Source organism: Chamaea fasciata, unplaced genomic scaffold, assembly GCF_029207755.1.
Source record: "Chamaea fasciata isolate MVZ Bird 193981 ecotype frontalis unplaced genomic scaffold, bChaFas1.0.hap1 SCAF_2, whole genome shotgun sequence".
NCBI classification, from domain to species: Eukaryota; Metazoa; Chordata; class Aves; order Passeriformes; family Sylviidae; genus Chamaea; species Chamaea fasciata.
The window spans coordinates 101,480,522-101,497,211 of record NW_027094087.1 but is presented as its reverse complement, the minus strand read 5'-3'; the positions used below and the strand labels follow the sequence as shown (position 1 = coordinate 101,497,211).

General features: G+C 38.3%; 1 protein-coding gene across 7 annotated transcripts in view; it reads left to right on the top strand.

The window, feature by feature from the left end:
• The window catches only part of MAP7D2 (MAP7 domain containing 2), an 80,632-nt gene extending 64,628 nt beyond the window's left edge, over window positions 1–16,004 (top strand). For all 7 annotated transcript variants that reach the window (XM_066176919.1, XM_066176918.1, XM_066176920.1 and 4 more), the window contains 9 exons: window positions 6,686–6,918; window positions 7,296–7,422; window positions 8,674–8,878; window positions 8,989–9,093; window positions 10,266–10,319; window positions 10,932–11,010; window positions 11,704–11,890; window positions 13,568–13,847; window positions 14,412–16,004. In XM_066176919.1, the coding sequence (XP_066033016.1) occupies window positions 6,686–6,918; window positions 7,296–7,422; window positions 8,674–8,878; window positions 8,989–9,093; window positions 10,266–10,319; window positions 10,932–11,010; window positions 11,704–11,890; window positions 13,568–13,817 (1,240 nt within the window). In that variant the 3' untranslated portion in view covers window positions 13,818–13,847; window positions 14,412–16,004. The remainder of the gene's footprint in view (window positions 1–6,685; window positions 6,919–7,295; window positions 7,423–8,673; window positions 8,879–8,988; window positions 9,094–10,265; window positions 10,320–10,931; window positions 11,011–11,703; window positions 11,891–13,567; window positions 13,848–14,411) is intronic.
• The last annotated feature ends 686 nt before the right edge of the window (window positions 16,005–16,690 follow it).

Sequence of the window (16,690 nt, the reverse complement as noted above, 5' to 3'; positions counted from 1 at the left end):
GACAACATAAGGAAACCATCTGACTGACTCTCGGCATTCTTTCTGGTTTAGACATCCCCTTGCACGTAACTGGGACACTGCAATTCTTTGTTTGTATTATAAGGTTACAAATTCTCAAACTTCCAATATTATATATGTAATGTCATCAGATTCTGTGGTAGGAACTACATCCATTTTGTGAAAAATTGAATGAAATGCAATGTTAATGACAATCATCTTTCTTATTACAGTTTTGAGTAGATCATTGTCTAGTAGCACCCTGCAATGTAAAATAAAAAAAAAAAGTTTGGGCTCTAAGACTGTATATTATTCTGCAAGTACTGATACTCCCTGTTCAGAATGCATTTTTCAGTTTGTTCAGCCAGTATAAGAGACACACCATGAGACACATTTAGTTAAGCAAAATGATTGGTGGGAAATGAATTAGCTAAGAGTCAAATGCTTCTTGCTGGGCAGACGAAGGTTAGTGTAGACCATCAGAGAAATGTCCAGTGGTTAAAAGTTCTTGGGAGACAGCTCTTTAGTGCTTCATGAGAAAGGTAGGCCCAGTCTTAATCTGTAGCATTAATTTCCATAAAAAATTAGGGAATTACGGAGATTTTTTTCCCAGAGGTGCAAATTATCTTTGTAGAGTAAAGTGTTTTCATGCCTATAAGGAATACTGTTTTTAGAAGAAGAAACAGATGCTGCATGAAGGAATTAAGAAGCCTGGTGGGTTTCTCTGTGATTGTGAGCCACAGTAGTGATCACTTCCCCGCCCCCCCGCCCCCTCCTTCTTTTTCTCAAGAGACTCTGATTCTGACCGTGGCTAGAAATGTATTACTGAGCATTTAATCTTAACGTGGCCCAATTAGAACACCCTTCATGACCTTATGAGAAATACAGTAAATGGAGTTTAAATCCATGTTTATTGCTGATTGCAGAAAGAGAGCTCTGCTTCAACACTTTCAAAACTTCCCCTCCATAACTCTAAAATCAAAAAGTGCCCTAATGACCATACTGTATTATTAGATAGAGATAATAATAGTCATAATATAATATGCATTTTTTCATACAACTCAAATTCCACTGTTAATTTTCATTGAGGAGATAAGATTATACAATCTAAAGAAAGGTTCCGAAAGCTTTACTGCCTGTATTTAAATCCACTGACCAGCAAGATCATTATCTGACATTTAAGTATAATTTTAGTCTGACTAAATATATATACAAATACTCATTCTCCTTGCAAACCTAATGATCTTTTACATGGTTTATCTTTCTCCTTCTAGCACACTATATGACAGAAAAAATACCTTGGAAGAAATAAGAATACATATTGTACAGCATTAGTAGTCAGTGATCCTGCATAGCCCCCTAGCTCTAAAGATGTTGAGGAAAGAATCAAGTGTGGCCAGTGAATAACATGACAATTAGCTGTATGCATTTCTTTTCTTAAGAATATGTGACTTGGCATTCAAGTTTCCTTGGTATTGTTCTAGATACCAGTTTTCACAGTTGTCATCTTGGTTTCTGAGTGGCAGTACCTTGTCTTCTTAATATGTTACTTCATTATTTGTTTAATAAAAAGCTCTTTTTATCATGGTAAAGTAATGGAAATAGGATCAAACAAGACAATAAAATTTCAGCCTAAAGAGACATAGTGATTATTGGCAGAAGAGAGTTGCAGTAGTTACATAAATAAAATACTAATGTTTTGAATGGGCAAATTTACTGAGAAACAAAAAAAGGTCAGCCCAAAAACATAACATCTGAGACAAGTGAACAGATATAGATGTAAAAAGGAGAAAATGGGAAAAAATAAAAATATGCTGAACTACAATTAAAAGCAGGGAAGGAATTCAAAACTTGATGTTATTTGGAAGAGTTAATATTTTAAGAAATGTCACAGAAAGAAATCCAGAACTATTATTTTGAATCTTAATCTTTGATCAGCTGACAAAGATGAAAGTTAATGGATTAGAGAGTGTGAACAATTGAGAATTTATCTTTAATTTTTTTCAATTGCTATTGGATACTGATGGTGTAAAGTGTTCCTTTTCTTCAGATCTTTCACAAGATCAATAATAACAGGATGAGGGTTTGGGTAATTTTTTTGTTTTATGCTTCATCTTTGAAGATCTATACATTAATTGGTTTATTCTTGCAGTATCCCTCAGAGAAAAGGTAAGTGTACTTTCTTATAGATCAGGAAGGCAATAAAGCCTGTGTCCTTCACATGTCTTTGGGCAAATAGTCCCTAAATAAATCAATGGCACCTGACTGAATCAGGGAAGTAGGGTTTAGTTTTAAGTGTTTTCAGATGAATCGTAGCATAAGCCAGTGAATTGAAATTGAAAGCTGTGACAAGCCTCTGTGTCACTTTCTTTTGCCAAAGCATAACCTCATGAGAGAAGGAGGAAGGGGGAAGGGAAAGGTGACTGATGAGTGGTTCTGCTGATGGGTGGTGGTTCATGCTTCCTTTCCAGATTCCAGGCTGGTTATTGTCCTTTGCTCATGGTTTCAATAACTGAAACCCTCCTGGTGGTTCTGTGGGGTGACAGCCCCCTGTAGCCTGGGGGAAACACTTCTAACATCAGAAGCAAGCATGCTCCGTCAAATCGCAGAGTACTGATGGAATAAGAACACAGACAAGTACAAAAAAAGTGTACTTGTACAAAAAAAACCTCATAAAATGTTTAAAAATGAGTTATTGGAAAGGTGTCTGCATGTGGTGAATTCCCCACAGAAGTAGCTTCTATGTCCTGCAGTGACCCATTTTAGATTTCATTTTGTATGTGCTATGTTTACTACTCTTGGGTTTTGTTCTGACTTGAGAAGATAAAAACAATGGGTAGAATGTTGAATCAAGAGTATTTGAGGGATTTTTTAGCAGTTAGCTAGATAATGGGCCAGTTCAGGATTTTGAAACATCTGTAATAATGCAGTTATTCAAAAAAAATTCTACAGACCTATGCTGAGTTCTCTTTTAAGAAATGTAAAAGAGAAATGAACCTGTTTTTGGCTACAAAAGATCAAAACTAAGAGTGAAAGAAAACTGCTTTTGAGACAGTGTCACAGATATAGCAAAAAATGTCAGAACCCAGAAATAGCTTGTGATCAGAGCAATGTCAGAAAGCAGGCTTGAGAACGTGCAGCCTCCTTGGTGTGATTTCAGCAGAGTTTTTGTTGAATTAATGGGGAGAAAGGGGAAAAACACTGCAGCTATGACATTGCTGAATATTTCTGATTTACAGTCAGCCTTGTGAACAGCTGTACCCAGTGACCTGCCACACAGCTGGCTTTTCAGGAGAGCATGCTGTTCTCTGCCCTGCTGTTTATGGCCGGAGCTGGATGTGATCTCTGGTTTGTGTGCTACATGTGCTTTATTTTCCCTGCGTAGCAAAAGGAAGCTCAAAACCCCTTATACGCTCTTCCGGAGACATAGTTCTGCAGAATGGACTATCCCTTTTGTAATTGAATAGGAGCCTTTGTAATTAAGGATCAGTGAATGCTCACACCTGATAGATGTTGTAGCAGTGCATGTAAGGGGCAGCTTCTTTCGTGCTGCTGCCCCCCTGACAACTCAGGCCAGTTAGGTGAGAAAACTAATGTCTTCTTGAAGAGAGGAAGGTGCTTCTGTATTCCCCTGCAAAATCCAGTCACTGAGAATGAGTAAGCTGTCTGACAACTGATATGCTACCACCTCTTGGATTTTAGTGATTCGTCATCTTCATTCTCTAATCCTTATCAGGCATAATTCTGTGTTTCCCAGTTTCTTATCATGGTTTAAACCTAAACAGGCTCCTATACAAGTGATTATATATTTTTTTCTTGATAATTCCATTTTTCTGCCATCTCAATCAAGTTTGGCTCTTTCTGGTGTAAAGCAGTATAATTGAAATACTATTTAGAAGGACTGCTTTTTCCAGTAATAATTCTGCCTGTGTCAAGGAATGTTAAAGATGCTAAGTTGAGAGTATGTTTTAAATACAAGGAGGAAAACAATGTTGATTTAATACTTTCTACTGGCATCCAGTAAATTACATAAAAATTCTGAAAAAATATTCCTGATGGACTTTCTCAGCTTTGTGCTACACACACTGCACTATTCTTATCCTTGCAGTTACCAGTCTTTTCTATTTTTCTCACTTTTAGCTACTTTATATGAAACTCTACTATTTTCTTGTTCTTCTGGTCTCAGAGCCTGTAGCAGTTTTGGTAAAAAAAAAAAAAAGTGCAGTACCTAAATAATACATTCAGCACATGTCTGTAATCCACCAGCTGAGTTGTACAGCCAGTCTGCTCTAATGCCTATGCAGTGCAAGATATGTGGCTCTCATGACTAGACTACTTCTTACCGACCTCTTTGATTGTCATGTCTTTATTAGAGAACAATTACTTCTGTACTAATACTGAGAATGACTCAGCCTTAGTTATTAGCCTGTTTTGATCCTTCTGTCATAACAAGTTAAATCAAAATCATTGCGAAGAGTGTGTGGTAAAGTTGGAAATGTGAACCAAAGACAGCGAGAAGGGATTCTGCTTTGAAGAGGTGTCTAATTAGCAAGAAGCACCCTCTGTGCTGCAGAAAAACATGAGAAAAATGTTTTCTCTTTATTTACCAATTATATTTTTATGAAATGCAGTTGGAAATTACTGCAGTGATGAGGCACGTGTGAGATGTACATGTGTAGGTGGGACCTTGAAATCTGCCTTTGCTTTCAGAGGGACCTGGAGATCCATCTATATCCTAAAGAGGAATCTAAAGACAATGCTAAAATTAGATTTGGTCAACACAACCAAACTGATTGGCTTCTCCCATTGCTTTTTTACCCAAGAACTGGAATCAGGCTTGCCTGTTCACATCTTCCAAAGCCTGCTTCTGTCATGGAACAGCAGGAGTTGTGGGTGGCAGCAGGACAGACAAGGATAGGGATCTTGCCCACAGCAGCCCACTCCATAGCAGGCAAAGGAAGTGACCAGGGTCAACCAAGAGCCCAGTGACAGCCAACACAAAGGCCTTAGTGAGGCAAGTCCAAGGACAAGCCAGGACATCATATCAGGATCAGCAGGTTAGGAAGCCAAGAAGAACAGGCTTACATACAGCTGAGCTCAGCCAAGGACCAAGGGTGAGGACCTGAGCTGACATGGAGCTCCTGGGCCTGCAGGCAGGGGGTACCTGAGGTGAACTTCAAATTTAGTTGGGTGCTACTGTTCCTGCAGCCTGAGGGCTTTTGGAGTCTGTGGTGGCTCTTCAGTGGGAGTAAGAAAATAGGGATGGTGCAATACTCTGCAGTGTTTTCCTCCCCACTAACCAGGCAGCTCTGAGTGAGCTCCTTGTATTCCAATGTCTCAACCTCTTTCAAATGCAGTCTAAGAGGATAGAAAAGAACCCTTTTTGCTATAGAATTCATGAGTTTGGGGAGGAGTTGAAAGATGTCTTATTTTTATTGTCCACTCTGTAATGCAAATGCTGTTCTGGTTATAATAGTCTCTGACCATACAATACTATAGTTAGATCTATACAAAACTTGCCACTCCAGTCCATTAATTTTCTGCTGTTGTTCTTGTTTTTCATGCTTGTGGTCTGCCACAATGAATGTATAGTCCAGAAAGCTTGTTACAGTATATGAAACTCTATATTGTGTAGATGAAAAAAGTGATAAGGGATAATACATTTATATCATAATTGCATATCCAGGAAAAAAAGTTAGAAATACATGTGTGATGTTCACTTTAATGTAAGATAATTTATTCTAATGAGGCTCACATAAATCGTTATTTTCAGATTGTAATCTCTTTATTCTTATACTGCTTACTCACACTTCCCAGCCTTTCTTCATGTTACAAGTGCTTGTTCCTGGTGTTACATAAATAATGAATGGTATTTGTGTGTAGGTTTATGTTTCCTGGTAATCTGTTCTCTTTATGTGCACCCATTTTCAGTGACTGTCAGGTATCTTTACCCTTCCGTTTTCCCAGAACTGACCTCAGCGTTTTCACTTCACCTGAAGTGTGCAACAGCCAGACGAGCAATGGGCTGCACTGCTGCTGTGCATCACCATCACCACTTGTGAAAGGCTGCAGGGGCTGAGTTTGGAGTCTGGAGTCTGTTTTGTTGGTGCTGTAAAAAGCACTAACTCAAACAGTGTTGCTGACAATATAATGGTTTGATTATTTCTGTCTCTTTCTGTAGTACCCAGCCTTACTTACCAGTATATACTGGTATTTGGTGCTTTCTTGGAAAATCAGATACTATTCGAAAAAGACCATGTTTGGCAAGGTGGTATTTAGATGAAAGCAGCACACTGTAGCTCATTATAATTTCTACAGACAGAGAGCTGCCGTAGCTTTGGTTTTCATGTTGAAAAGGATTGTAGAAACAGTAAAGTTGGCAGAATTCTTTTCAAATGGTCGTTACTAAAATCATTGGTTTAGGTAGTCCACAATTTCCTATCTCTCACCTAGACCTTAGACAGTGTTATTGGTTTATTTTAATGGGAATTTTCTGTAATTGTGTGCCCTTTCATGTCAGTTCCATGCATTTTAAGTTCTGATTGCATCCAGGTGGTTCTTTTCAGTATTGTGCAAAACAGCTGATACTTCTCTGTAGCCAGAGACAAGAAAGAATGAGAAATGTGAAGATGGAGTTTGATTCCAAGCTGCGTAACATCTGGCCTTGTTTGTTGTTTTCCCTCATCAGGACAGTGGCAAAGACTTATCCCCAGTCTCCTAAAAACACCAAACAATATCCTGCTTCTCCTGTGAAGCATCGTGCCACTTCCAGTCTCAGCCAGGAAACACCTAAAAAGAAAGCAGACAAGGAGAAAGAAAATGTCAGTCACCTGAAGTCCCCAGGAGCACGTGCTGACGATGTGGGCCAGGTGGCTCCTGAGAAGCACGTGCCTTCTGCTGGAAAGGCTGAGAACAGTGAAGGTGAGCCTTACTGCAAGACATCAGTGCAAGATACCATGGGTACCTGAGCTTTTAAACAGTGATGAGCTGTTCTTTTCATGAAGCTGCTCAGTCACGGGCTTATGAGAATGTGTAAAGATACATACTGGAGCCTGTGAATACACAGGTTTCCCTAATGTACCAAAAGCATTCGTTAATGAGGGTGTGCAAATGCTGACATCCAGGGATATCCTTACCTCTATTCCATCTTCTTTCTGCTGAAAATGCTGAAGTGTGCTTTTAAAAAGGTGTCTTACCACTCTGAACCAGGCCCATTTCAGCCACTGTATGAACCTGGAATTGCTGGGCACTCTCTTTGTTCCCTGTCTCACTTTCCACCCTTGGTTGTCTTCTCCTAGGGAAGATCACAGCAGGAACAAGTGATGCAGAAGAAGCTGCAAAAATTCTAGCTGAAAAAAGACGACAGGCCCGCCTGCAAAAAGAGCAAGAGGAAAGGGAGAGACAGGAAAGAGAAGAACGAGAAAGGTCTCCCTATTGCTCTCTGAAAGTTATTACCTAATAATTTAACCTGTAGCACTGAAGATGCTTGAAACTGTGTTAGTTTTGGAATCAAGTGGGAGCTTACGTGCTTTTGTTTATTTCTTTCATTTCAGATTCATATTTTATTAGTGTCTTTTGCAGTTTCTGTGATTAGTGAAGTTAGAAAATAATAATTTGGCCTCTTCAAGAACCCTGAATAACCTATTACTTTTTCAAATACTTCAAGCACATGTCCATGCTGAAGTGTAGTACACACTGCAGTCTGGACATACCTGAGGTATTTTACATTGTAAAAAAAATATTTGAGGTGGCTTTAAAGGAGCAAGATCACATAGCAGAAACAGTCTTGCAGCAGCAGGATATGCATTAAATGGCAAAGCCTGAATCACTCATAATTAACCTGAAGTTCATTTTCCTGCCCAACTCTGCTGCAGGCAGTGAGGGCTCTGAGTGTGAGCAGAATAAAAGTTGCTGTGTCTGAGCAGTGAAATTCTGGCTCTGTTCTGGGAACAGGCTTTAAGGTGGTTCTCCACATGGGATGCAGGTTGCAAGTGTCAGCAAACCATGCACTTCCTTCAAACCCCAAACAGGAAATCACTAACTCTGCATGTCTAGATTCAGCTTTGGGTTTTCTTCTTAAAAACATGGTGGGTGGGGTGGGAGTGGAATGACCAGCTCCTGCCATTTTGGCCCTGACAGAATGATAAGAATAATCACCTACAAAACAATTCTTAAGAGCATGATGTCCCTCAGTGTGCTGGGGAACAACACGGGTGGAATTTAGACCCACTCCTTCCAGGGTTCCACTGTGTTTTGTGGAATTTGCTGCTACTTATCCCCATCTGTTTATCTTTAGATGAAGTAAAGGATAAAAGAACTTGCTTGTTTATAGATATCAGCGTTCTGGGTGTCAAGTACCGGGGAAAGGGTTGTCTTTGTTCTTGAAACTTAATTTTATTATTGACACTCTAATTGAAATTAGAACAGAAATGTTTTCTTTGATCACACATGTTTTTTTCAATGGAAATTATAACGTCTATGAAATATTTTAGGCATTAAAAGTAAGATTGGAGTAAAAAACTGATAGCAACTGGAATTCTGAGCATGTGCTCAATGTCTTCACTGTGTCCTGGTATCTTTCATGAAAATATGTGCTGATGCATGTGTTATCAGTTACAATAGAATTCATGCTTAACAAGATGAAGCCTTTTAAACCTGCTGTTACATTTTTTGCAGGCTTGAAAGAGAAGAGCAGAAAAGAAAGGCAGAAGAAGAAAGACTTCGTCTGGAAGAAGAAGCTCGTAAGAAGGAGGAGGAAAGAAAACGTGAAGAAGAGGCAGCTAGAAAAAAAGCAGAAGAGGAAGCCAGGAGAAGAGCTGAGGAAGAACAAATGCTAAAGGAAAAGCAAGAAAAAGAGCTCCAAGCCAAACTTGAGAAACAGGTATAATCTCAAACAGAAATGTGAAATTTTTATACATGTAAAAAATACTTCCTAAAATTTGCTGCCTGAAATAAATAATGGCCCTAACATATTTTGCACATTTTCATTAGAGGGAAGAAGCAGAAGTCAAAGCCCGTGAGGCAGCTGAACAACTTCGTCTTGAAAGGGAACAAATCATGCAGCAAATTGAGCAAGAAAGGCTGGAGCGGAAGAAGGTGAATATTTGCATCTCAGGATAATTATTTCATTTCTTGTTTAAATACATAACCCAGGAAGCACCCAGCAGTATCTACTAACAGTAATCTGGAGGGATTAGAGGTGAATAGTTATGCCAAATTTAGTATTTGTTACTTGCCTGTTAGGGGAACACAGACATCAAAATTTGTAACAAAATGGAATTGCCTGAGGCAAATGACTTTCTATTAGACACTGAGCAAATACAGAGCCAGCCTCTACCTGAAAGGTTAAATGCCTGAGACAAGCAAGGAATGACATGCCAAGGCAAACATCAATTGCTGCCCAACCCAGGACATCACTAACTACCGAGAGACATGAGTGACTTTGTTTAAAACTTATTCCACAAAAGCTCTGTGTCATTAATTGAGAAAGTTTGTGATTAACAAACTACTTTTCCCCTACCTGGCTGTCTCTGGTTGCATTATGCAGAGGAGCAGGATTGTCTGGCCACTGCTGCACACAGAAATGGCTGAAGCTGCATAAATGAGCTTTGTTTACAGCTCTGTGGCAGGAAAGAGAACAGCTGCAGAACCCCTGTCTGGTTACAAAAGGTCATCTATCCATATATGTTTTTCCAATATGTTTTAAACTGCTCACCACTGAACTGGAGGTATGTTGCAAGTTAGACTATCAAACCAAAGTGTTTTACATGTCAAATAATTTCCTTTTTAATGAAGAAAGATGGAAAACAAAAGTATTTTAGGATTATGCCTTACACATTTCCAGCAGGAATAACTTCAGACATTTCATTTTGCTCTTCTATTCCAAAAAGGCTAACTATTTTTAAAGGAACTGTTTGGAAATAGTTGGAAAAGCAACTAGATTAAAATAACCACTGTTGGTTTTAAACAAATGTCTTGTTCCAGAACTGAGCACAACTCATAGCTGCAAACACCTGCTATTAAAAATACTTGTTTCTAAAGTGCATCTGCTGAGAAAGTGACGTTCTGTAAGATCTGATAGGTTAAAGCCAGCTGCAAGATGTTTTCTTTCTTTAATTTTCTTTATTTTTCTTATTTGTTCTCCCTTTTCCAAGACAGGCAGAGAGGATGTCATGACAGTAAAGAAAAGGTTCTTTGTCTTTTTTCCCCGTCTCTTGTGTTACATATTCTTTCTGCCATCTCATCCTCAAATTTATTTTGATTTATAGAGAATAGATGAAATAATGAAGAGAACAAGGAAGAGTGAAACTCCAGAAGTAAAGGTATGAGACAGTATATGGTTGCAGGATTTTCTTGTTTTGTTTTATTATCATATGTGGAAATTAAATTCTAGGGTAGTTCTATGTTAGTAAGTGTACTTAGGTACACTCTAGACCCAGATTTTAGATGCATTTCAAACTGAGAGTGACTGTTGCTGTTGTTACAGTCACTGCTACAGAGACACAGCTTTTTTATGCAGACTTTGCAGGTAGGATAATTGTCCCCCTCACTACCTAGCAAGGGGCAACAGCCCATTCCTGCATTCTGGAGCTGTAAAGATGGCTGCTGTTGATGTGCCTTCCTGCTTTGTACCAGCCAGTGACTTAGTTACTGGGCTCTTTGTTACATCTGTCAGGAATATGGGATTGAAAAAAAGGCAGTTGTGTCCAGCTAAGAAGTGACAGTCAGGTTTTCATTTCTAATCTACTAAGGAAACTGTTTGTTCAGTTACTTTCAGAGAATGTTTTCTTTTTTAATTTTAAAAATATGCTATGCCTAACTAAAAAGGGAAAAAATGTCCTTGCCCTGGGCAGTCTCACAAGTTTTGAGTCCAGTTGGTTCCATGAAGGTTACAGTCCTCCCTCTAATACAGCTGAGTCATTACTTGATTTCAGAAGGAAGAGCCAAAGCTGGAGATTCCATCAACTTTGAATGTGGAAAAGCAACCAAAGGCCCTTGTTCTCAATCAGCCAGGTAAAAATTGATGTATTTTTCCGACCTATTTTCACAGTTGAATCTCTTCAGATTTTTTTGATCTGAGGCAGAGCACTGTGTATTATCATAAATTCTTTGCTTTCATCTCAGAAAGAACAGCTACATTTGCATCAGTGACAAATGTTAGAAACTGGAGACAGCTTTGCTTTGCCACTTAAGCAAAAGCAGAACAAAGTTTCTCCTCCCTTTTAGTACCTGATGTAGCATTTTTGTTAATGAAAAGTTCTAATCTGCCAATATGTTTGATTGCTGCAACCTACCTTCAAATTTTGTAGGTAGAAAAGTTTTGCACACAACCAAGCTTTTTATAGTATGACTCTAAATCTTATATTTAATTTGACTTCAAAAAAAAAGCCTATGTATTTAAAGGATTATTAAATAAAATATACATATCTGACATTTATCTATAACACATATCTATATGTATGTATTCCACAGGCTAAGGTTTTTAGTACATGACATAAAACATTCTTTTCCTTTTTCCTCAGCTGTAAAAGATGTAGCATAAAGAGCAGTTTTGGAGGGGAATAGAGGAATGACAGTATGGTATGATGAGTCATGGATTAAACTGAGTCTACTGCATTGTCAGTTTTCCTTTCTACTCAATCTATAATTTAAAACTATTTAAATAACAAAGTTTCTACTGTCATAATTTCTCACTTTCTTTTATAGAGATCAATGGATTGGCAACCTGCCTGAAAAATAAAAGCTTAGAAAGTGCTGCTTCTGTAATCCCTTCCCAAGATGTAGTTGCTAATGGACTGAAGTCAGTTTCAGGACTTATTCAGCTGGAAGCTGTTGATGGGAAATCTAACAGCATGGAAGATTCAACAGATGAGGTTCAATCCATGGATGTGAGGTACAGACTGGATGTACCACCAGGGTTGTGGAATTCCTATGAGACACAGGATTTGGGTTTTTGGTTTGTTAATACTTTATCACCTTCCTTCTCACATCCCCCCATGGTGGCAGCTGGAATGCACTGGATGTGTTCTGCTCCTGCCAGGATGCTCCTGAATGTTTGACACAAGAGCCACAGAACCTCATCGCACTCTCACATATTTGGGGGAGGGAACTCTGAAATCCTTCCACAGTCCTTACTTATGGATTCCATGCAAGTTTGCCCAAACCTTTCAGACAGTTTTGTGAAAGCAGCTACTGTAGATATTGTTCTGATGTCACCGTTTTTGAATTTGACTGCATGGCTGTGATGCATCAGCATTTCTGCCTCCATGCAAACAGAATAAAGAAAACAATGGATTTAGAATTTTAAGTACTTAGAAGTAGAAATTTATAGAAATCAGTAAATAACTTTGTAGTTTTAAATATTCTTACATTTTGATGGAAGGACATGCAGAAAAAAGGATTTTAATTTAAATTTTTTTGTTTACATATTTATATATATAGGCAGTTAATTTAAGGCTGCTAAGTCAAAGCTAGGTCTGAGTTTTAAACATGGAATTTTTATACTGTTCTCCCTTAATCAGTAAGCCAGTTGAACCTCTCATACTGTCTCAGTGTTTCCAGCAAATATGCATAAATATATAGAAAATGCCCTGCTGGGACCGACCAGAAAATTCTGAAGCCGGTTATTTGGTCTCAGAGATTATTAATAAGAAAAACCAGTGAGGGAGAGCACCTGAGCCTACCACTTCCTGGAATCCAAGATCACTGCAGTGTAGCCTTAGGGATATTGAGGGTGCAATTCTGCCTTGCCCTTTTAAGTGGCCACTGATTGATGTGTTGCCCATGAGCTTATCCCACTCTTTTTTTTTTTTTTTTTTACCAGCTGATGTTTGTGTCTAGGACCTCACCTGGAAGCAGTCTGTACAGTCTCACTGGGTAGATGATGTTCTTTGATCCCTGTTAAACCCAGTTTCTTATTGGAAGCATTGTAGATCTCTTACATTTTGTGTTGCTGGATTTTATGCATGATAGTTTTGCCCTCAACTCATTCACCACCACATCATAGTTTTAGAAATGTCTGTGAAAGCCTTCCTCTGCCTTCTCTTCTCCAAACTGAAATGCCCTAGCCTTGCTAGTCTCAGTAAAGCAGCTGGTTTCCTAAGTTTAATTATGGGAATTCTACATCTGAAGTATATCATAAGGTCTCAAGAAATAACTTTTTATTTAAGTTTTGAAATGTGTGTGCTTTAAGTAAGTGTTTGCAGGATGAGGAGAGTAATGTGAACAATGCAATAAACATTTAGGTAAAGGAATGGTGCAGGGACTGAAATAATGATCAATAACCTCAGTTCAGTAAACTATCAGCATGTGGGTTTAGGAGATGAGTGCTGATGTCACACAGCAACCACAAACCTTAATCATTAAGGGATATAGGTTAGGTATGACCTTCCATCCTGAAAGGGCAATATCTTTTTTCTTTAGATTAGGACATTCTCTAGGTAAAAGTTTGCTGCAGCTATATTAAGATGAGTGGTGGTTTCTGAACAGTCAGAGGTTTACTTTGTTTGTTGCTTAATGAAAAGTTATTCATCTCTTATTCTGTGTCTTTCTTCCTTTATGTTTCGTATAGCCCGGCTTCAAAAGAAGAACTTATCTCTATCCCTGAATATTCACCCATGAATGAACTCATGCCAGGTGTTTCTTTGGACCAAAATGGGACAAGTAATGCCAAGGCTCTTGAAGACCTCTTGGATTTCACAGGCCAAGCTACCTACTCCAAGATGTCCAGTGATACCCTTAGCCTAGATGACTGTAACAAAAACTTGATTGAGGGATTTAACAGTCCAGGACAGGAAAATACACTTAATTCTATCTGTTGACAGCCTCGCTTTTCAGCAGAACAGATACAGGTACAGTATTGTGATAAACATCTTAGGTAGGATAAATTGCTGTGATTACTTACTAGCTTCCCAGGATATTGCAGTAGTTGTACACAGCAGTGTGGAGAGAGAAAGAAAGCTGTTCTCCTAGGTATTTAAATTCAACATAATCTTTGAGATTTGCAGCTGCCTGTAATTTGGCATCATATGCAAACTGACTGTATCATAGCAACCACAAGTAACTGGTAAATGGAAACATTTCTTATAGACATCCAGAATTTCTTCATTAATACGTACCTTTCCTGTATATCTTTGGGGCCTATTTGCATGAAGAAAAGAGTTAAAAGTGGAGCCAGTCTAGGCCATGGTATTTATTGCTGCTGCTTACTCTTTTCTGCTGCTGTAAAACTTGCAGTGTAGAATCACATACCCTGAAAAGCCAGCATAGTAAAAATTCATAGTAGGCTTCAGTGACAGTCTCAAAGTACAAAGCCATAGTCAGGTTTTTTGGAAGAGTATATTCTCCAAATTACAAAACTGAGGTCATCTGACTTGCATAGCTGACTTGATATTCTCTCTCTTTTTAATTGACAGAGCTAACAATTTCTGGAGGATATATATCCCTGTGATGCTACTGGCAGTAAAATATGAGCTTGTCACTTGAAAAAGCTTCTGCAGTCCTTGAACACTGGATTTCACATAATCAGAGCTGAATATAACTTGTCTTCCCAGGGAATATGTTGAATAACTGGCTGCTTTTGGTAGAAACCAATGATCTAGAGCCTTGATGTTTCAGGGAAGACAGAGCGTGCATTAGAATTTGAGCTTTAGCTGCTAATAAAGCACTTACTTCTTCTTTAATTTAAAATTCATCTCAACACTTCACTGTGATTTTTACCTGTGCATTTTATTTTTAAATAATTCTTTCCTAAGCTTGATCATACATTCATTTAGACATCTTTTTCTTGTAAATAATGATGGAGTTTGCCCACAGTGCATTGAAACAAAATAATATACTGTACTTTAGTTTTGTGCCTATCTTTTTTTGTCTTTAATAAGGAGTTATTGGCAACTTTTATGAGGTGTGTAATTTAAAACTGTAGCTGAAGAGGCTTGAAAAACATATAGCTGCTGGAATCAAAAGAGCCTTTTTATTGACTGTGGAGTGTGGGAATTATCCCTTTACGATTGTTGACACTTTTAGTCACTAGTGGCACTTACCGGTTAATATTAATTAGTCTGGGAGCAGCTATCAACTGTGTTTAAAATTATATTTGTGTAACACTTGTAAGCAAAGTAGGCAAAATGCCAAGTGTAAGCCCTTAATATATATGTAGTATAGCTGTAGTAGATCTGAGTGAGTGATCAGGAGGGTGACACATTAACCTTTGAATATGCAGACACTTGATTGATACCAGCAGGCTTTCTATCACACAGAGAAGTATTTTGTCTTCCTGTAGGCTCAACAAAATGGGATTTGGTCAGCAGCAAAACAATGTGTGAGTGTCAGAAACACAAAGGCCAAAATGCACGCCGGGAACAGGGGGCCCTTAATGTTCTGTAAACATCTGTATGGAACAGTCCACATCAAGATGTACAAGGTTAGGACGTCATGTGCCATACAGCGTTAACTTTATTTCTGTTGGTAACCTTTATGCTAGATCAGATGCTGCTTTGAGGATGTTTTGTCCAGTCCCTTATAAGTAAAAATTAAAAATACAACTCTCTTTGGACACTAACACAAAAGACGTGGAAATCTGGGGGGAGGGGATGTTTTTCTTTTTTTTTTCTACATATAGGAGCTCACAGCATAGACTGACCTCAGTTGTAGCACCATTCTTGTGCTCTTAAAAGTCAGCAGTGGGAAAGTAACCAGTGACATGATGTGCAATGCCTAAAAAAATCATACCTACAACAACCCAGCTCTATTTATGTTAGTGTACTTCAAAGAAATACTTTCTTTTGACTGTGCAGTAAGCTGTAGCATGGTACTGTGTCTTCCAAATTAGTCCTTCATCTATTTCCTAAATAATAAACAAACAGAAACAGTTTGTTTTTCTGTAATACATTGTGTTTGACAAATGTCATATTTTATTATGGTGTCATTGTATAACCTGTAGATTTCTGTATTTGCATGACCTGTATAGCATGTATAAAGGTGAAATACATTTTCATTTATGAATCTGACTTGTTTCTTAGTGCTTTTTATTCCCACAACAATATGACTGATTTAAAAATACATGTATGTTAATTTGTTTCGAGGTATTTTCTGAAGGAGGGTATAATACTGAATGAAGGTGTGGTTGTCAAAACCTCAGAATATTTCACCATTGTTCCCATTGCCATATATTCATTTGCTTTCTGAGGTCCTGCCAATACACTGAGGAAGTGCAGGCTGGTGGCTGAAGGGCCTTTAGGTGAGGACTCCAAATTGTGGCATCCAGAGTGCTGGTGGCAATATAGGGGCCAGTTTGCAGCCCCAGCCTCTCCTCTCTGGCAAAGAAAATGGGCAAAAGAAAACTTGAGAGCTGTGGTAAGTAGACACTGTTCTGTTTAGTGTGCAAGAGCTATTCTGTAAGAGTACCCACGACATAAATGCTGAACTTCTCTTCAAGCTACATGCACACACTGCTGCTTGGAAAGTGACCAGCCTGCAGCTGCTGATAGTTCTCTAATGAAATGCTGAGGGAAGTTTTTTTTAATATATATATATTTTTTTAAATCATCACTTCAGTCAAAATTGCAACTGAGACAATCTGTTTTTATGATGAAGTATATTAATACTTTCCATGATGACAGTTCATTTCATTTGTATTGACTCCTGAAGCATTCATGTTATATTGTCTGCTCGATTATTTACTAAGATTGAAGGA